This window comes from Gymnoscopelus microlampas (genome assembly GCF_963454915.1).
Source record: "Gymnoscopelus microlampas genome assembly, chromosome: 5".
NCBI lineage: Eukaryota > Metazoa > Chordata > Actinopteri > Myctophiformes > Myctophidae > Gymnoscopelus > Gymnoscopelus microlampas.
In genome coordinates, this window is record NC_139942.1 from 22,106,202 (window position 1) to 22,128,694 (window position 22,493).

General features: G+C 42.8%; 1 protein-coding gene across 2 annotated transcripts in view; it reads left to right on the plus strand.

Moving 5' to 3' along the window:
• The window catches only part of kcnab1b (potassium voltage-gated channel subfamily A regulatory beta subunit 1b), a gene marked incomplete at its 5' end in the record, with an annotated part of 69,733 nt that extends 48,757 nt beyond the window's left edge, over nt 1–20,976 (plus strand). For both annotated transcript variants that reach the window (XM_084058537.1, XM_084058536.1), the window contains 8 exons: nt 3,999–4,042; nt 8,500–8,586; nt 15,840–15,925; nt 16,410–16,530; nt 16,616–16,710; nt 16,808–16,928; nt 20,324–20,412; nt 20,842–20,976. In XM_084058537.1, the coding sequence (XP_083914663.1) occupies nt 3,999–4,042; nt 8,500–8,586; nt 15,840–15,925; nt 16,410–16,530; nt 16,616–16,710; nt 16,808–16,928; nt 20,324–20,412; nt 20,842–20,943 (745 nt within the window). In that variant the 3' untranslated portion in view covers nt 20,944–20,976. The remainder of the gene's footprint in view (nt 1–3,998; nt 4,043–8,499; nt 8,587–15,839; nt 15,926–16,409; nt 16,531–16,615; nt 16,711–16,807; nt 16,929–20,323; nt 20,413–20,841) is intronic.
• Nucleotides 20,977–22,493: the final 1,517 nt, after the last annotated feature.

Genomic DNA, 22,493 nt, shown 5'->3' on the forward strand with positions numbered 1-22,493 from the left:
GTGTGTGTGTGTGTGTGTGTGTGTGTGTGTGTGTGTGTGTGTGTGTGTGTGTGTGTGTGTGTGTGTGTGTGTGTGTGTGTGTGTGTGTGTGTGTGTGTGTGTGTGTGTGTGTGTGTGTGTGTGTGTGATGTAAGCGGCTCAGCCTGCGCGTTTTTGTGTCAGTGTTCTGACATCCTCATCTCCAAGGACTGAGCATGAAATCGGATTGGGAGGGGGTGACTGGACAGCTTAATTTTTGGAGGTTGTTGTCAAAAAGAACCCCACACCCCCACCCACACCCCACCCCTCACCCCTTCTCAAACAAACTGTCTGGAGGGTGAGAGGGCGGTCGAACAGAGAACACAGCCCGATGCATAAAACATGTCTTCTCGTAGCCGTTGCGCAGACTGTGGCAAGACATCCCTTTGCCTTTTAACTGGGTGTACGGTATAGCAGGCTCACAGGCAGGGCCAGGCTGGGAATGGATATAGGATATTTCTATCTAACCTGAAACTGTCCTGCCTGCGTGCGACTGCTGCTTAATATCACCCACAAGTTACCCTCTTATCTCCACACTAGATGCTTTTAAAGCAAACTGATTAACGACCAGCTGAGCGCAAGCTGCTCACCTGGAGCGCCTGCCTGAGAGGCCTTTCAGAGTGCAGAGTCAGCGCGCAGATATGCACACACTGTGATTTAACTTTTAGAGAGCGCGGTGTGGTTACATTTGTGTGCTTTCTGAGTTACAAATAGATACATTAACACTGAGGATTTTACTGTGTACATAGAGTCATTCTGCCCCCCCCTCTCCTTCTTTATCTCTCTCTCTCTCTCTCTCTCTCTCTCTCTCTCTCTCTCTCTCTCTCTCTCTCTCTCTCTCTCTCTCTCTCTCTCTCTCTCTCTCTCTTGCACATACACAGCTAGAAGATGTAATAATGACAGCCTGTTTTCTTTTTTTTATACTTTATTGCATCAGAACACAAACAATGTGTACACCACTTGATACATTTCAAATTTGCTGTCAACAGATATCCTGTATGCATCCATGTATGTGTATATGACCCTTCCATACAGAAAAAGGAAAAAAGGAGATGGAAAATGACCAAAAACAATCTTCACATTCATGTTCCCAATACACATCATCCTTAGGGGGAAAAAATAAGAAAACGATAATCAAAAATGAAAAGTAAAAAAGGGAACAAAATGTTAGGCTTTGTTGTGTCATTTTGTGGTGCAGTCTTTGTATTTTGTTTCCGAATACTTTAATCAGCTTCTCCAGGTATGGTGGCAGCCTCCATATTACTGTCGCTTTGTGTCCAAAGATCCATTACACTCAGCAGGCAGAGAGCACAGGGAGGGCAGGGGTGGGGGATTGAGGCGAGGAGAAGACAAATGGCGGGCAACCAAGCGGATCAGAGGGTGGGAAAGTGAAAAAATAAAGGTAGTGGGAAAAGAGAAACAGCCAGGAAAGGAAGAGGTCCAGTAATTGAACTAGACTTTATGTCTGGGGTGTAGCCGACAAACGTAAAGACAAGATGCCGTGTGCTCCCATCTGTTCAGTAGTTTAAAGAGACACCTTCTGGGCGCTCGGGTAGCGTAGGGGTAATGTTCATGTCCATCACCGCGAAGACTAGGGGTTTGAATTGCCGCAGTGACTCTGGCTGCGTGGGCCCGTCGTTCCAACAAACACAATGTGCATAACTGTAGTCCCAGTTTTCAGAAGGTGATGGCATACCCGTTTCCTGTTTCAATCAAACGAAGCTATGGGAAAATGAACTGGAACGGGAAATGCGTATGCCACCTTCTGAAAACTGGGACCAAGACAAAGAATAGAAAAGCAAGCCACGCCATCTTCCGTATCTGTGTGATGTACATGTAGAAGGTGCTTTCCCCGAGACCAGAAGTAGGGGGTGAGTCTATTAATTCCATGGGAGAAGTGAATGTGAGCATACAGTAGCTTCTGACCGATTATTTGGTCCCATGGTCACTGAACTAAATATTGGACCCATTCTTCACAAGCCACACATCTTTCGGACATTCTGCCACTAAAATAGCATTTTTCAGAGGGACAAATTAAGAGAAAATCTACTACTTTGTTATCAACCTTTCACTGTCCCTGCAAGCAACACACTCTCACAAGATCTAGCAACAGTAATCATAGGACGTTCATGAGATCTGATGTCAGACAGCGCCAGAGGGCGTTGATGCATACATACTACTAGACCTTTATTTATTTATTTCGCGGGGAAATTAAATAGTCTATGGCAGTTACAGTTTCCCAAAATAAACGTTGCACGCATACTTGAAATAGAACCAATATTGTAAGATATTTAGGCTGTAATCTGTTATGAATGGATATACAGTATGTACAGAATATGTGTTTTAGACACGCTTGGATAACTTGGATGATGAGGAGTTGCTGTTGTTTCACGTCGGCAACACATACATGACAGATTACACCCCTTAGAAATGTGTACACATGACATACTCGCTCTTTCATTTTACACGAGCGGAGATGAGGATTACTGTTAGCGGAGACTGTCTTTGTCTCTGCGAGAGCCAGAATACATCACTGTGTGACGTTTGACAGGTTGTAACCTACAAAATAATGTTACAAGAAAAACAATACAGTGATTGACACTGCTTTATCCCAGTAAATTATTGATGATCCAGAGTGCTCACCATGTAACCAAACAGCTCCGACCCAAATAACTTCTATCAATTGATTGTTAATAAAATATGAAGCCCTAATTTGCAGTAACGGTAGGCAACAACGTTGTCCAAGATTGATTGATGTTTATATTCTGTTCATGTAATGTGAAATCAACACATATTCTGTAACAATATATATCTTGCTTATAGTGTGGACTTAAACCCAGTGGAACTAATATTAATCTTACTGTACATGGTGCAACCAAACAAAGACACAGCTTTAACTATCAAACTAACTAGACCACTGCACTGTCTTTTTCGCTGCCTTTCAATAATTTAACCAATAATATTTTGGTTCCAGTTCTGAACTAACTTTTAGAGTTGGGATCCAATTATTTTCAGTGGAAACCCTCCAAACCGGTTCTAAATTATGCAGGGGGAAAAAGAACAGACCCGGCTCCATGGAAAAGGGGGTAATAGTGTACCATTTTGCACCTACTGGTACTAAATAAAGCATCTTTGACTGGGCCTACAGTTATGCACAGAGCCGATTGGCCTTGTTCATGGGTGAGAAGATGGGCGGGGAGGGTGATCTCTGTCGCTGCACCGAGCTGTGCCATTAAAGCACATTTTTAGGAGTGATTTAAAAGATGACACTGACTTTGCTAGCCTTAGATCCTCAGGCAGGGCGTTCCAAAGCCTTGCTGCATAGGCCCGCAAAAGCCTGATCTTCCCAGGTAATGAGGTGGGTTTTAGAAACAACCAAGAGGGATCGAAGGCAGCGCTCAGGCTCATAGGGGACCAGCATATCTAAAATCTAACTGGGAGCCTGTCCCTCCAGGGCTTTAAAAGTCATCAGCAAATTCTTAAAATCAATTCTGAAACTCACAGGCAACCAGTGAAGAGAATCAAAGATGGGTTTAACATGGTAGCGTTTCTTAGAATTATTAATAATCTAGCAGTTGACTTCTTCAGTATAGATGGAGAGATACTGTATTTTTACTGAGCCAGAGTAAAGGTCTGCAAATGACTCTTTTCTGGCAATGTTTCTCAGCTAGGAAGAAGCGTGATCCTATAACCAGTCTCTTGACCATCGAAGGAAAGGGTAGAGAGGGTAAGGGGTAGATCGGTTATGGTTAATGTTGATATTCAATCGGAGGGGTGTGTGTGTGTGTGTGTGTGTGTGTGTGTGTGTGTGTGTGTGTGTGTGTGTGTGTGTGTGTGTGTGTGTGTGTGTGTGTGTGTGTGTGTGTGTGTGTGTGTGTGTGTGTGTGTGTGTGTGTGTGTGTGTGTGTGTGTGTGCGCGTGTGTGTGTTGGATATGTACAGTATGTAATGTATGTGTATTTGTTTCCCCTCTTCCTCCAGAGCAGAGACAGAGTGTGGGCTCAACAGAAAACATATCATTGAAGGTAACAGATCTATATTCTCTCCCCCTTTGCTTTGTCCTTCACATCACCCCATCACCACATGCCCTGGTGCCCATAATCCTGTCTCTCTCTTATCCCTCTGGCTTGTATTGGATTTTTCTCTATCCTGCGGCCAGCTGAACTTGGGAGTACACTAGGCCCACTTCAGGCCCAGGCATCTGGACTTAAATCCTATTGGCAGGCCCAAAATAGGGATGCTAGGGTTCATGTGCTTAAATGTGTCTGTTATGTTTTGTTTTAGTGTTCATTATTCTTCTCTTCTCTTTTCTTCTCTTCTCTGCCCTTCATCACTTGTTATCTTCGCCCTTGCACAAACTCACAATGACAGCACACACTTGCACATATCCTGGCCAAGTCCATCCATTGCCTCCCCACTGCGCAATGCACCTTCAGCAATGACTCAGCTCTCTCTCACACATGATTAACATTCACTACAGCCTCTCTAACTTTTCCCCAAAGACAAGAAGGAAACATAAAGAAAACATTTGGACAAAGGGGCAGAGAGAGAGGTACAGCGGGAGGGGGGGGGAGAGAGAGAGAGAGAGAGAGAGAGAGAGAGAGAGAGAGAGAGAGAGAGAGAGAGAGAGAGAGAGAGAGAGAGAGAGAGAGAGAGAGAGAGAGAGAGAGAGACACACACACACACACACACACACACACACACACACAGAGACAGAGAGAGAGAGTCATGGGTAATTAGCTAATCCCAGGTGTTCTGTCCGGATGACAAATGACATTGAGTAGGGCACAGCATCCCTCCCTCCACTGGTGGGCAACGTGTCACCACAGACTCATAAACGGGGTGTGCTGTTAGCTCAGAGAAACCCCTGCTGACATTATCTCACTGTTGGTGCATGGCCAGGTGTCACTTGTTGACAGAATCTGTGTAGCGAGTAAAACATGACGGCTCCCAGCCTTTTTACAGCGGACGCAAGTACTGCTTCGCATCACAACATTTATGGAGCAAACATTGATATTCCAGTACTGTTCAGTACTATTTAATTTTTCTCAAAACTTCCTTTATTCTAATCATGCAACTTGTGTCATTAATTCAGGATACACTGGCTGAAGGAAAAGTAATGGATTGATATAGGATGGAAGTACCGTAGATTTTGTCAACATATTTTCCATTACTTGGTTGAAAGAAGGAGGAATGTTTTAAAAATTGGAAAATTAATTTTTCATACTGTACTGAAATATTTCATATTTATTATATGACCTTGGAGAGCGCAATATATTTCTTCTCAGCACTAGAGAGATGCATGCACCGATTACAATCTAGGATGACACATATTAAACCCTCATCCATGCAGTGATGAATACATAGTGATGTGATATACTATCGCTTGTGCTATTTACTGTAGCCTGAGATTATAACTAACCCAAAGGAAATTCCATCGACATTAACGCGAGTCGTTGAAAATCCACAGTTCAAAGAAATGCCTTGTCCTTGACCACATTATTCATCATAGTCTAGACAGACACTTTCTGTTTAAAAACAAGATTCCAAGGCTGGATGTAGTTCAGATAGCTGTAAAACTAATCCACGAGACAGAGGAAACTGCAAGGTGTCCCTTGGACATGCATAGTCGAGAGAAGCTTAAGGGCCAAAGTCATCTGCCACCCACCAGTTGCACGGGGTACAACTGACACAGCAGTGGTTTTAGGCGCTCATTCCTTCCGGCTGCCATCCAGCATAATGAATAGTGGAGCATTGGCTCCATAATAATGACTTGTGAGATGTGATTGTCTTTGACAAATGTATTGATTTTCATGTAGGGTTGTTTTTTTGTCTAATTTCTTTAGGCACTAGAGTAGAGGCATGAACCTTTTCTTGTTATGTGCGTTGTGTCATCCTATCTTGTATCGTGTATATACTATGTTTTGTTCTGTTTTGGCAACCAAACGAAGGATTGATAAAGTATCTACCTACCTAACCTATGTACCTACCTATCTACCTATGTGCCCACTACCTACATGCCTGCCTACCTACCTACCAGTACCAACCTACCTTAACTGTGATGATGTTGACTATGCACTACAGAGACACAAATAGTCACACAGGGTACCTTGTCTTTTAACCCTTTGTGTCATGAGCTGAGCTTTCATCTTCCCTGCGTTCCTCTGAATGGGAATGGAGACCGATAAGAGAGATACCGGTAGATAAGTACGTAGATACATAGAGATACCTTTAAATTGAACCCTGTGGGGAAATTCTCATCCCATTCTCAGCAGACAATATCTGTTCATCTCTCCCTCTCCTTCGCTTCACAACATACTTCACTGCCCTTGCGATTCTGTCTGCAGAGCTAGCGAGCAAGAGATGAGGGCTTTGGTGTTGTTTACGGATCCTTCCCTTCATTTATCATCCTCCCTGCTGGGGTGTTTGGTTCCCAGCCACTTACTTTGTCAACACAGTGTTTACTTACAGACAAAATTAACTAATTCAAACAGGATTTTTGTGATCCTGTAAATTTAAATACTGCCATGACATCTAGACATCCAAGCATTTGGCGCACCTGATATATGAAATTCGGCATGATCAAAGTGTAGGCTGATTATGTCAAAAATGGAGGATCAGAAATGGAGGATTAAAGGATTCAGGCAACTTTTATTAATTTATCAAGCTGAAGTGACAGAGATGGCATTTCCCTTGCTTCTTAACAAGCTACTGTTGTCAGCTTTGTATTAGAAGATAGAAATAGGATAAGGAAGGAACCATATGAAAACAATTATTCAAGATTTTTCTGTTTCTCATGACCACTTCTGGACCCTAAAATACTTTTATTTTACTCCCCATGCGAAAATAATACCATTAAAGTTTAGTCTCATGACCATTTTTGACAGTGACCTAAAATAATCTGTCTTTTAAGACCCATAAGGTTTAATATTGTCGCTGTCCGGTTGAAACCTTGCACGACCAAAACGCTACGGTGCAGGAAATGGGGAAAATAATATATATGATTATTTAGTCACAAGCTCGTTAATATTTTTAACAAGGCTTGAAATGTCACCTTGATGGTAATAAAAAAAACTACCTTTGTAGCTGTTCTCTTTTAATATTTGTCTCTGACCAGCACCTGGCGTTTTTAACTTTGGATGTGTGTGCTCTATTCACTTGTTTGCTTAAATATTCATAAAAAACACAGACAGACTAATAAACTTTCAACCTGGCGTCCCTATTGAGGGCATAGGTGAAGTATTTTTCAAAATCATATTTTTTTTTCAGAACAAAAAAATAGCTGCTGTACAATCTCACATTGCGTCATGTCACTGCAAATAGGACATTCATTTATGAAAAAACATTAATATTAAATGTGGAGATACAAATTCTGCCCCCAATAGCAACGATATGTAACATTATTGCCATATTTCAGTGATGAACAGGCAACATGTGTCTAATATGTTGTCCACTTTTCATCACAGTCGATCAAGTGTTCCACCTCAGTGACTTGTTATCCATATGCACTGCACTCATCAAAGCAAGACATGCATCAAGCGAAAAGAGAAAATGATACATATTTATTGATGAGCATTCCAACCGGCACCAACATTCCCAGATGTGCACAGCGATGTACTTCAGAAACGCAACAGTTTCCAGATGCTCGTACTTCCTGACGACTCTCTTATTATTGATGTATTCTCTTTGCCCTTATCATCGTTCTCACTCGTTCGAACCCATCTCTCTCTCTCTCATCCTCCATCCATCTGAAAAAATTGCTCTTTGCTCAAAATAATGCGGCTCATCCGGCACTAGGCTGTTCATACAGGACAAACATTAACTGCAGCAGTGGTTCTCAAACCCCCCAAATTAATATGTATTTGGCTGCGGATCTCCATCTGAAAATATTTTGTGCCAGGGACCCCCATACAAAATAGATTTTTTTTATATAATATCCGATACACAAGCTCTCAACACGTTGTGTTGCGATGCTTTGTGAGTTTGTTTTCAAGTTTACGATTGTTTGTTTGTTATTTCAACAACGTTAAATTATTTTGTTCGTTTATCTGTTTAGTCTGCTTTAGTATCAGTTTATATCTGTGAAGTCACTTTATATTAATGTGCCTTTTACTTTTACTTCCATGATTGTTTACATATCTTTTTTGGGGGGGGATTTTTTGGGGGCTTTTATGCCTTTATTTATAGGACAGTATACTGACAGGAAATGGGGAGAGAGATGGGGAGTGACACGCAACAAAGGTCGCCGGGATCGGGACTCGAACCCGCGACACGCGGTCAGGCCTAGGGTGCCTGGACCGCCACGCTGCGGCCCAGGCCTTGTCTTCATATCTTAATGTGGCCTGTACTTTCTAGCATGTCTGTATATTCTTCGATGTTCAGGACCCCAAGAAGACTAGAAGCACATCTACCGTACGTGCTTCTATAAGGGGATTGCTAAATAAACATCATAAACAACATGTCTCTCTCTCATTCTTCCCAGGTCTGAGGGGCTCCCTCCAGAGGCTGCAGCTGGAGTACGTGGACGTGGTCTTCGCCAACCGACAAGACAGCAACACTCCCATGGAGGGTGGGTGACCAGTCTGACTAGAGCCTGTGTGGTGTGGTGGAGGATGGATGGATGGATAGATGAATGGATTGATATATGGATGGATGACATTGCGGTTGTTGTTCTGTAACCTGAGCAGGTGAGAGATTCCTGCGGGGCTGTCCTCAGGGGACCACTGACCTTAGCCTTAAGACCAAAAGCATAGATACAGCTCTGTTGTTGTCGCTTTTGTCTCCGGCTGTGTCTTTCTGTGTGAAACCCCCACGTCTCCCCGGCCCTGGAAGACGAGGTTGAAAGACACACTTCAATTGAAATGTGAAAGTTGTGCCTCATTTCCCTTTATTTCTGCTTCTGCCAATCTCCCGCTTTCTCTCTCTCTCTCTCTCTCTCTCTCTCTCTCTCTCTCTCTCTCTATCTCTCTCTCTGGATCAGTAGTTTCCTCAGAGTCTCTGTGTGTTGCCTGCTCCCCTTCCCTCCCCAGCCCTCTGTGCTCTACTGAAACAGGATTATTGAGCCCCCCAGGGACATGGGTGTGCGTGTGTGTGGGGAGCTGGGTGCTGGTTTATTTTTGGGCTGATCTCAATGAAGACGAGTAGAAACAAAAATGAGCACACTCAGTCTGTATAACCGCAATTTGCCGGGTGCACGGCTCACGAAGACTCACAATAAGAAAATAATAGCCAGCACTCCAAAGTCCTTCTGGTACTTTTAATTCATTACTAAGGCACGGGCAGCATACACAGGCGTGTTTTGGCGTCAAGCCTTCCTCAGTGTGTATCAGTGAAGATAAGCCCTACTGTGCTCTCTATTCTTATGCTCAACGCTGTCTGTGTGTGTGTGTGTGTGTGTGTGTGTGTGTGTGTGTGTGTGTGTGTGTGTGTGTGTGTGTGTGCGTGTGCGTGTGCGTGTGCGCGTGCGCGTGCGCACGTGCGCGTGTGTGTGTGTGCGTGCGCGTGTGTGTGTGTGTGTTTGTGTTTGTCTCCCTCTCAACTTTTTATGTTTCACCTCCATCCGTCTCTCAATTCAGCTTTATTGTCACATCACATCACAGGTGTACAGGTGTAAAAAAGAAAAAAAAATGGGTGACATTCTTTGTCTTACAAGGCCCATCATTGCAGTTTCAAGAAAGGTGGAAAGAGATAGAGAAGGAAAGAAACAGAATGGTTAACATAGAAATGGAATGAGTCGGTTAAAATAACAGCAGATGTAATAACAGATATGTATGTACATAAGGTATGGTTGAAAGAAAATATCGATACAATGAGGCAGTTGGAAATAACCAGATATAAAAACCGTGGCCGAGTAGTATACAGTCATATACAGTTATATATGTACACAGAAACGAATCCTGTGTTTGGTCCTGATCCTGTGTCGTCAGGACAGCGTGGCCACCGGCGGGCTCAGCGCTTGTTCAACCGTCTGATGGTAGCGAGGTGGAAACTGTTTTGTCGCTCATGCCTTTCTGATTTCTCGTTCTCTTTGCTGATGCACTTTTAACACCGCCTGTCATTTCATACGGACATCTTCGCTCCAGACACATATAGTACCATCGCCCCCGTCCGTCCAGCCTCCCATCGGGGAGGGCTGCACATGGCTGAAGAAGAGACAGGCTTTTTTTTACAGACTCGCCCCTCCTTCAGCGGCCCAGTGCGAGCCAGTGGACAGCTGCAGGCCAATCAGTCACACTTCACCGACTTCAGACGCTAGCCGTCGCAGCTAGCAGTGGCAGCCGTGACTGGCAGACGGTCCCCGGGGTGGGCACCACCATCAGGGGCAGCGTTGACTGGCAGACGGTCCCGGGGTGGGCACCACCATCAGTGGCAACGGTGACTGTCAGATTGTCCCGGGGTGGGTGCCACAACCATCCAGTCTTGTGGCCTGTGCTTCTATGTAAATGGTGGTGATTAATTGTGATCAGAGTTATGGGGGTCCTTGAAATTTAAAAGTTTGAGAACCACTGGCCTAATGTATTAAGCTTGAGAATCTCTTCACAATCATCATGTTCATTCCTCATTATACAATAGCAGAGCAAGGCTGCTGATGTAACTCATGCTGCTGAAGGTCAGTAACTCTCAGAAATGGGGACTGCGTGCACGAGAACAAGTCCCAGCTCCCTGCATCCATCCTGCTTCCATCAGTGCACTGTGGCATTTAGTGGGCCATTTTTCTCTTTGAGATGGCAGACGTACCAGAGCTGAGAAAGGGCAGCAAGCGTGTCAAAATTCCACTCTCTACAATGGCTACATCCGTTACGTCAGTGGTTCTCAAACTTTCTAATTTCACGGACCCCCATAACTCTCAGAGTTACCCCTCCCACGGAACCCTGAGGGTACGCTGTACCCCACTTTGAGAGCCTCACGTTATGTGAAGCAAGTCACGTATAAGCGTTACAAGGCGATGAACTCTACATGGCACCCACACACTCAACCTGCACCTTTCACACCAGAGACAACCTTGATTGAAGCCACATGAACACTAGCGTACCTATTCTGGGGGCGAACAAAAATAGGGTTGTGGTGTGATGTGTTGTGAGCTTGTATTTTTGCTGAGGAGTTTTGGTGTAAATTAGAAGGAAAAGAGAGGAGTAGGCCAAGGATAGAGCCCTGGGGACCCCAGCCTATAAAGTATATAGCATCACACTCAATATCAAACCTCTTATCTAAACTAGTCAATGCAGGTATGAGTGCATGTATGTGTGTTCCGTGTAGCATGTCTCAAAGAAAAAAGCAACACAAGTGTCTGTCCCTGACATAGGCTGTATTCTAACCAAAGAAGTGCACTCGTTCTTTTAGATAAATACAACACATTCATTTTTCCAAGGGACTTTCAGCCACTGTCCAAATGTCAAGCAATTGCTGTAGATTGGTGTCCAGAACTGTTACTTTTCAGGAAAGTGAAAAAGATATGTGTGTTCCAATGGATTTAATGTACTTTAATATTTAGCCAAAAGCTCGGAGCCTCTCGTTAATACTTTTCATTGGTTACATTTTTATAAAACCCACAGACAGACTTAACCCCTTTCAACCCTATTTAGAGCATGTCATAGGCGAACAAAATAGACTTTTTTCAAGATTTTCCACAAATACTGAAAAATCCACTATTTACAGATTCAGATTTTGTAGATTGCCTATTTTCTCTACTTTTGCGCGACACTGTCATACAACAAAGGGTAAAGTATGGAAGAAAGAAATACATATATATAAATTGTGACCATTTGTAATAATGTACCCATAGGGGCCTTGACTAAACTTTCTCCAGAGGTTAGGGAGAGTCTTTGTTCCACAGTTTTTAGTGGCTGTTGAGGGAGGGACACTCAAGGACAGCACGTTCACAAACACCTGGGCAGAATGCTAAATAACAGCAAAAGCTTGGGGGGTTTACACACAATAAACACAACACAACACTCGCAGATACACACACACACACACACACACACACACACACACACACACACACACACACACACACACACACACACACACACACACACACACACACACACAGACTGGTGTTTAAGCATTCACACAGAGAGAGACATGTTTCAAAGGTATCTACAGCCTCATCCATGGCCAAATATATGATAAATTGTCATTTCATGGAAGAAGCTGGTTCTGGGAGGGGTATACCATCGAGCCATAGCATCATGCAACTAGAAAGGTGTGCTGTGCAGAGTACAGATCTCCTCCAGTCATTGCTTTTAAAACATGTGTGTAAACAACTTTTTTGTGCCATCACATGACTATGGGTGTAAAAGTGGGTGAAATTCTTTGTTGTGCCTTTTTATGCGTTCTGATATTTCGGTATCGCTTGCCTGGCCCTGCCTGGCTGGGGTGATGAATGTTCTTGATGATTTGCTTCGCCTTGGCTACACACTGTTTATTGTGTAGTCCCTGGAGGGAGGGCACTCACCTCCTACTATCCGTACCACCCTCTGTAGTTTGTTGCGGTTGAGCATGTTGCTTGTCAAGATGCTCTTGATGGTACTATTATAGAATGGCCAGGATGCGGGGGCTCACCCTGAATTTCTTCTGGACGATGGAGGCAGTAGAGGCTTTGCTGAGCCTTTTTCACCTTGTGTGTGGTGTGTGTGGCCCAATTAATAATAATAACTTGTATTTCTTAGAATGCCTATAGCAGTGTATTCTATTTTAGTAGGCTGCAGAGGTGTAAAACCCCTGGCGTGTACAACATCCAGGAGTGTCTAGAAAGTGTTCTGTGTGACCTATCTTTTTTACTCTAGGAGAGTACGAAGGAGGGTATGAAAAAGAAGACAACATAGCAGGCACTGGGAGGCAAACTGGAACCGGAAGTTTGCTCCCGGGTGGACATGCTTATGAATAAATACAATTTTTGATTTTTGATTTTGGCCTTTGTCAAATAATCCGTTCAGGAAAATAAAAGAGCACAGTTAATAAAACATCAACTGATACACAAACTTGGACACATCATCAGTGTTGTTACCTGGAGTCACTGGGTGTTTTGGGTCTTGCAACAGACACCCTCCTCCAGGCAACCCGACCGAGGCTGATCAGACCCCGGCCTGTGTTCAAGTGGCATGGTAATGCTCCCACTGTCTCTTGGGGGTTAGAGACAGTGCTAATTAGGGGTTAGGGTTAGCCTGGCACTAGCCAGACCGACAACGCGGATCCGCTCACACGTGGCAGTATGTGAGTGAATCCACACCATCAGTCCGGCCAATGCCAGGCCAGGTTGGGTGAGATGTTGCAGCTGGTCTTGGCAACACTAGGAGGCACTGTGGGTTGCCTCCGGGCCCGGCTCCTCGTTCGTATGACCAGAAGTAGGGGATTTTCTGTGCGTTGCGTCGTCGTTGCTGCTGGGCACAAACATCTCACTCTGCCTTGATGGATTGAACCGTCCCTGCAGGTTTCACCTCAACCTGTAGCTTTTGTTTCTTCCTCATGGAAGAAGTGGTTTGGGCTGCCAACCCTCTCCACCACGGGTCGCCGTCTCTCTGGTACTCCCAGAGTACGTATCTGACTGGGCAGTATGAGCTGTCATCGCGAGACAGGAGGGTCAATAACCCTTGTCCTGTCAACACACTTGACAGTCTTGCGATGACAGCCCATACTGCCACAGTTAGAAACTCAAGGTCTTTTAACACCAGGGGCATGACAGATATGATAGATATGATAGAACAGACATGATAGAACAGATATGATAGAAATGACAGATATGATAGAACAGTGCGCGCACACACACAAAACTGTGATGTCTTCTTTTATTTTCCATAAAACGATTATTTGACAAAGGTCGCAATCATTCTCATTGTTTATTCAAATTGACTTCAATGCATTCCGTCAAACTTCTGGCTCTGTTACCTGCCAGTGCAGACAAATCTGCCTGCCACCTCGAATTGCCGGACCAAGAAAGTGATGTACAGTACTGTACCTGTAATTTCTTTATTTACATCTGGGAGGAAACCAAGGAAAGATGATAACTTCCTCCTTCCGCCTACAAAAGTACGTCATTGACCGCGCTATGGTAGCACTGAGCCTCACCTCAGATAAACCCCTCGTCCCACGTTCATGGCCTCCAGATAAGCGGCGTGGGTGTCAAGGTTCCGCCTTGGCTCGCTGTCTTTCGCTTTTTACTTCCAATCTTCGATCTCCCTCGCTTTCTTCCAGCTCTCTCTCGGAACACTCTCGTGTGTCGCCTACACACACTGGCTTGCTTGCTCTCTCTTTCTCACACATTTTCAGTACAGAAAGAAGGAGAGAGAACCGACTATGATAGTGAATCACTATTTTTAATCACAGTGCTGTGGGCTCATCTCTACTTTCTGCTCTCATTCTCACATATAATGAGGACAATTCAGGTGTGAAGCAATCATGTAAATGTACTTTTCACCTTGTCGTAGGGCAACTTCATAATGGTGATTTGTGTAAACAGCACATGGATGAAATGCGTATCACAATGCTAACTCAACTGTGTGATGTTTATGGACATGTCCTTGGATTTTTGATTTGCACATTTTGAAATGTTTCGAGCCAAGCCACTTTTGCAAATTAAAAATCCTTTTAATGGGAGCTATAAATTTGGTGTGCAGATATTTCTGTTTCTATGTCACTGGATATTTTTGGACCAAGCAAGCACCCATCCATTCTGGTTTTGGGATGTGCATATCCTTTTTATCGTTATATTGGATTGCTCAACATTATTGGTGGTAAGAACTTTGCAGTTATTTAGTTAAATTCGTTTTTCAGTTATCTTGTGTCTTTAAGGCAGTGAGTTAAGCCTAAAACCCATTGCCCATTAGATTTGGCTTTGAATTAGGCTTTAGCCTAATTTACCCTATACTGTGTGAGACAAGCCATGGCTCATGGCTGATAGCTCTGGGCATTTACAGAGATACACTATGAGCCCTGAGCTATGGGTTTGTCTCACACGGTATAAATTAGGCTTAAAGCACAAATTAGGCTTTAGGGTCTGCTTTCACACTTCACTACCTCTGCAAACAAAATGTGCCCATGCTGAAAATCAGCTATTACCAGTCATCACTAGTAATTACCCTGCTGACCCACAGGCACAAGCAAAACAACCCACTAAGGGTGATTCCATGCAGCATTCTGGGACATGGAATAATATGACTCAATCAATACCTGTTGTTCATATAACTTTATATCTATACAAAGAGTGTGCTTTTCTTCCGAACAAAAGCAGAACATATTTCATGCCATTATGTTAGTTTCAATTGTCCTCTTACCACTAAAGTTGCAGGCCGGCTGCTTTTAATGGCTTCTTCTTAAGTCTCTAATCGAGCCTCTCATCCTGGCCAATGTCTTCAATCACAATGTAATGAGCCTAAATTGAACTGAAGAGGTCCATAACTCTCTCAATCTCTTCCGATGAAAAATACGAGCAGAATACAAAACAATAATATGTGGTTGTCTGCTTGTGCCTGTATACCTCTAAACGACAAAGTAAATAACGCCCTTTAACCACATTAACCCTGGTGGGCAATTTTCCTTTTCCAAAGTGTTCCAAAAAAGAAATACAAAAAAATAATATACAGTATATATATCACAAATAGCTAAAATAAGAGATTTACAAGCTCACAATACGTTGTGGTGCTATTGGTGCCTATTTTTGCTATTTGTCATACGACGAAATATACTGTATAGGGCTATATAGTGGTTAAGTCAGGTGCATTATTGAACAGTCTCTCTGCCAAAATAAAAGGATTAGTGGCGCCACCCACTGCTGACTTTCTGACAATGAAGCTAACTGCAACATGGTGTTTGTTGTCCTTACAGAGATAGTGAGGGCGATGACACATTTGATCAACCAGGGCATGACTATGTACTGGGGAACATCACGGTGGTCTTCCATGGAGATTATGGTGAGTAGCAGAGCAGAGAATCACCTTGTGCTTCTCCTGCACATTTAAGTCTGTTCTAGCACTGTACAACGCTGTACTGTTGTGACTGCAGCATGTTGTTGCATCGCTGGGCTGTGTAACTTTTGGCACTGCAACAATCTTTTGCTGCCAAGAATCAGTTCAACGTCTTCAACATCATGTGACAAAGCATAAATTAGAGTTGAGAAGTGCTTGTAGCTTGTAGAGGTTATTTTATATTTACCATAACATGCCCATCAAAACTTTAAGGTCAAATGTCGCAACAGTAAACATGCTAATATCATCTGTGGGAAATCCTTAGCTTTAATTTAACACTGAAGAGTGTACAAATGCAATCAAGGGTCCATAAGGGTTTTACGGTATAGTTTGAAAAGGTCTCTCAAATTTTTCCTGGACCCATCCTCGCATCCTCTCTCTCATCCTCATCCTCCACCCATCTCCTCTCTCCTCCTTCACACGTGTTCAGGAGGCGTACTCTGTGGCCAGGCAGTTCAATCTCATCCCTCCGGTGTGTGAGCAGGCTGAGTATCACTTCTTCCATCGGGACAAGGTTGAGGCACAGCTACCAGAGCTTTATCACAAGATAGGCAAGTGGCATCTGAGAAAAAAAAGAAAGAAGAAGTAAATAAATATTTGCATATCCTCCTCATATTTGTTGTTGTCCAATCACAGGTGTGGGTGTGGTGTCCTGGTCACCTTTGGCCAGTGGAATCATCTCTGGGAAATATGAGAATGGTATTCCAGAATCTTCCAGGGCATCGATGAAGGTATAAACAGCTTTTTTAATAAATGTTTGCTAAGTATCAACCTTGTATAGAGATCACACCATTTCCAGTGTTTCTACTACTGTTCTATTTGCTTCAGCATTACGAGTGGTTGAAGGATAAGGTAGTGAGCGAGGATGGCACGAAACAGCAGGCAAAACTGAAGGACCTAGCTCTCATCGCCGAGAAGCTGGGCTGCACTCTGCCACAGCTAGCCATAGGTAAGAGACATTGTACAATGCTACATACGCTCCCATTGTATAATGGAAAATACCAATCAAAGTGCATGGCTGGAATAGGCTTTCCAGCCATGCTCAAATAACGTTAAAGTACATCTCAGCCATGTTCAAATTAAATATGCCTCATCACTGCATCTGTATGCCATTAATTTAAACTAGGAAATAAAATATATCAACCCATTTCAATGGTTACTGACATGCTTATCTGTCTAGTTGTCTCCGCCAGGCCGAAAGGCATGGCGAGAGAGTATGTTTTCCACCCCGTCCGTCCGTCCGTCCGTCCGTCCGTCCGTCCGTGTGTGTGTGTGTGTGTGTGTGTGTGTGTGTCCGTCCGTCTGTGACCAGCTAATCTCTGCCACCGTTGGCTTGATCACAGCGCCACTGTGCACACACACTCCATGGATGCCAATTCAGGACCTTTGCCCCAAATTTTTCTCATGGGCCTTTTATAGCGCCACCAGGAGGCCGATTTCTGCAAAACATATTTTTTGATTGTACTCCTACAGATTTTGTCCAAAAATCCTGCAAATCGGTACATAGCATCTCTATAGTCATTAAACGAAACGGGTCTTTCAGATTTCTCATATTCCATCCTGATTGGCTAAAAATGCCTTCCAAAGTTTGCAGGAGTGCTCCGTTTTGAACAAAATGCCTCAAATCATGAACACAGCATGCAATTTCCGTGAAATTCTGCACGCACATTCCCACTAGGCCGAGGAAGAACTACCATTGGATTTTTTTCAAATCAGCCTCATGGCGCTATAACAGGCCGATTCGTGTTTTTACCTATAATTGCACCGATCTGTGTAAAACTTTGTATGCAAACTCCCTAGAGGTCAAGGAAAAACCTTTGCCCTGCATTTTTCACATCTGCCTTTTATAGCGCCACCAGGAGGCCGACTTATGTAAAACACATTTTATATTACTCCTTCCAATTTTATCCAAATTTCACACAAATCGGTACACATGATCTCTATAGTCATGTGATCATGACGGATGTGTTTGATTTTTCATATTCCATACTGATTGGCTAAGATTGACATCTAAAGTTTGCAGTACTGGCTTGTTTTGAACAAAATTCCGCAAATCATGAACGCACCATCCAATTGCGCTCAAACTTTGCATGCATATTCACATTATGTTGAGGAACAAATGCCACCCTTTTAACATTGGCCTGTTATAGCGCCACCAACAGGTCTAATTTAGCGAAACACATGTTTTTAACAAAATGCCTCAAATCATGAATGCAGTCAGTGTCCGATTGTCGTGCAAGGCCTAAGAAGAAATGGCCCCCTTTTCACGTTGACCTATTATAGCGCCACCAGGAGGCCACAATAGCCTACCTGACCTGGCGGAGACCTGTGCTCCGAGGAGCACTTTTTCTAGTTAATGTTGATTTGCAAGGATATTGGGATCTTTGCTATGTAAGGAAAAGGAACTAGTACTTAACAAACTCGCTAACATTGCCATTAAATGTGTATTTTTCAAATGTTAAATAACTTTAATTAAACAGGGTCACCTTAATTTGTAACCATGTCACAATGTTATAATTTTAGAGTGTGTTCTTTACTGTTATTGCTAGTTCAGTGATGCTCATGGCAATAATAACAGTAAAAAAGGCAATCTTGTGTAATGTTCCTTCAACATTCAAAAATATATTGCCAAAAAACTACTTTACAGTTGATTGTGAATGTTGGTGTGCTTAGTGATAACAAGAACATAATAACTACTCAATCAATACATAAAAGATTGTCCACATTATAGTATTGCACCATCCCATATTATGTCCTATGCTATGCCCTTAAGGGATGGATTAAAAGGCCTGTGTTTAAGTAGTTTACAATTTACATAACTGGTGAAGCATTGCATTTAGGATGCGGATAGCGGATTGCTTCAGGGTAAGTGCTATTGTGGAGGCGAGATATTAAAGAATATTTTACCTGAAGGGAAATAATTGAATAGGCGGTTGGCTGGATGAGAGGAGACCTTTAAAATGTGCCCCCCGAACCCACGACTCGCTGTCAGGCTGCATTAGAGCTTATGATATGCACCTTAACCACGAGGCCATTGGTGCCACTTGTACATTTTTTTACAGTGTCAGAGTGTCATGTATAACAAAGCAGAGGTGACAGGACACAACCTTGAGGGGCACCTTTGCTAATGGCCAATGAGTTTGAAAATACTGTATCGTTGATATTGACAACTTGTATTCTGCTCAATACGAAGTCCTCTCTAGAGCCTAGAGAGTGATGGAAACTCATATGCAAAAGGTTTTCATAACTGTACAGTAGCCCTGTGGTGTGTGGGTGTGATTGTATTAAAGGAGCTACACCATTAATTTAAAAAATAATAATAATATTTGATATCATATTGTTTATGTCCCTCAAACGTTTTTCAAAAGGTTTGAGCCTAAATCAAGCCTCAGATATGCTCATTCCAACTAACTTCTCTCTGGCTTATAAAGCACTTTCACCTGCAATACCACATTGTCCTGTTTGGCACGGGGCACTATTGAGCCAGTTTGTATGCATGTTATGTCCTGGTTCTGTGTGGAAAAAGTAAAAAAAAAAAATAAGAAAAAAATTAAAAAAAAATAAAAATGAAAAAAAATATATTATTTTTTTTTTTTGGATTTTTTTTTTTTGGTTAGAACTGAAAAACGGGAGGAATTGTTCCCAGACGTGACGTAGGGTGGGGGAACAAATCTGACGGACTGTTTTCAGACCAATTTACATAAAAAACACAGATAGCCTATGAAAGCCTGCATGCTCGAAGTCGGGTATTTGTTGGAACAGAAGAGAGGTGGGGGAGACCAAAAACACACAAAAATGAAGAAAAAGTTAAAATTCATGGTGTAGACCCTTTAAACGCTTAGATAATAGTCGATGAACAGTTGTGCAAGATGGAGTGGAGATCGAGATATACAACATTATCCATCATCCAACCTATTTGCCCTGCATACAAACTGACTGGGATCTTGCACAGCACTGGACAGATACTTCGCTTAGTGCCCAGATACTTCCATTACAACAGTTGTTAAGGCAACAGGCCTGTAATCACGTCTTCTTTATGCACAGGAATTTTAACTGCAAATGTAAAGCATCCTTGTACTTAACACAGTTTGAAAGACCAATAAAAGAATACCAGTCAAAACAGAAACAAGTTTAGCAGCACAATGTTTTGAAGTAGCTGGGGACACAAGCTCAGGGACTGCAGCTTAAGAATAAAGCATCACGTTAGCATTCCCATGAAATATACCGTAGCTTCCTTCTTTGAACCTTGAAAACAAAACAATGGCTTTTGAGCTGAGCTTAGACTACACTCTGGTGAAAATACTGCTACTAACGCCAACTTTATTTCTTGCTCACGAATTGTAGCTTGGTGCCTGAGGAACGAGGGAGTGAGCTCAGTGCTACTGGGATCCTCTAATGCCACCCAGCTCACAGAGAACCTGGGAGCCATACAGGTACAAAGGACATTTCATAACTGCACAACACTTGAAAGACTAGAAGTCTAGATTGAGATTAGTATCTCATTCATTTTTCTTGTTACCCAAAGTCGCTCTACATACAGAAATAAAAAATAAGATGGACAAAATTATGTCAGGCTGCATTTGTCGTTTAACTTTTTCTCTCACACTATCAGAGTCATCAGGAGTATCATATTGTAAAAGAGGTTTTATACACTACAACATGTGGGACTTTAACCCACACAACAGAGAGAACTCTACCCTTGGTCAAGTGCACTACTTTGGGTGTCCTTTCTGCCTACAACACAGCACTCCATTACAACTAATGCCCAACCAGATGTAGGGTATCAGCAGCAGGAGTAAACAGTCACACGCCTGATGGGATGAAAACTTGTGTGCTCTTCCCTTTTTTTGTGTACATCACAGGTAATTCCAAAGATGACAGCGAGCATTGCGTCAGAAATGGATCACATATTGGGCAATCGTCCTCACAGTAAGAAGGACTCAGAATCTAAGAATCACCATTGAGATGGATCCTATGAGAACTGTGACCAAGAAGCATAAAGTTCAGTCCTCACAGCCATAGCACATTAAGTCTGTGCCCAACCTTGCTTGTGTGTGCGACGTGCGTATGACTGAGTGTGTGACTGCATAGTGACTGTTTTGCTTGGCTCCTTGTCTGTACGAAGATCAACCAGTACTCATTATTGTAGAATGAGCGCTTTGACAAAGCATGCATGTTACAGCTGTCTCAGCCATACATTGGACCCAGTCCAACCACATGTTAGAAGATCCAGCCAATCAGAATACTGGTATGCAATTCTCTTCTGCTCCAAACAGTAACCTTGGTCTACATCCAAGGCAGCAAAAGCTGCATTATCTGTTGTGAATACAATCTCACACAGAGATGGTTGTGCTACTACACACAAACTGATGGACTGTCGCACGGACAAGTTCCTGTGGCTTAAGACACACACTAAAACATATCAATCTGTTTTGAGGCCTTTGGATTCAAAGCATCCTATTGGTTGGTGTGCCAGAGAATAGCTTCCAGGTGTTATGTGAAAAGTAATAAAAATGTATTTATTTACTGTAATTGTGCCTGGAAACAGGAGACTGGATTGTGTGTAAACCCTCCCCTTGTTCCTTCGTCAATGTGATAAATATTTTCAGTATGAACTGAACATGCTCATGCTCTCAATTGTGTTGCTACAATACCAAGAGCTAAACAGAAATGTATTGCTGTATTATTGACTGTTCTATTTTTTCCTTATTTGATAAGCGGCTGTCAGGATAAGCATATGATCTGTCATTTGCAATGCAAAAAGGCAGTTTGTTTTTAAAAACACTAGCATGCATCAAAACAGTTAATCTGTGCCCCTTAACTGTATCATAATGTTAACTGCCAGACATTCTGTCAGTTGTGATAATTTTAGATTCATTTAACTTGAATCTGTATCTTCAGAAGAACATTTGTACAGTCAAACATGGGGAAGTGAGTAGGCCTAGCCTGGCATGGCCAGACTAATATCTTCGCAGTGATATCTCTGTGTGGAACCTGCATTTCCAAGGTCCCAAAAAAAAAAAAAAAATTGCATACTGGGCCCTGATTGGTCCCTCACTACCTCGGAGGGAGTGAAATCCAATAACAATTGAGCGGTGCCAGACCAAATCTGCCGAGGGCAAATGTTTTTTTTTTGCAATGGCAGATTCGTCTGGTTTCCAGGCTAGAGTAGGCCTACTCCGAAGGGTGGGTCTGTGGATTTAAAATACAGAGCCATGAAGCTAATAAAGATACTGCTTTCTCCAAGCCAATTTGTGTAATAGGGCAATGTTACTGAAAAGAAAAAGAAATGTCTTCAAAATGTATTTTTGGTGTTGTGCATCATATTTGTATATACAAATAAATACCCTACAATTATCGTGTGTGGTGTTTTCTCATGTTAACAGGATCATGTATAGAATTTGTATTCACTGGTCGAAGTAAAATGTGTTGGTCAGTTAGTAAGATCAAGTTAAATCTGATATAAATAGGCCAGGGCATAGCAGTGACGGCCATGTTGTGGTTCCACAAATCG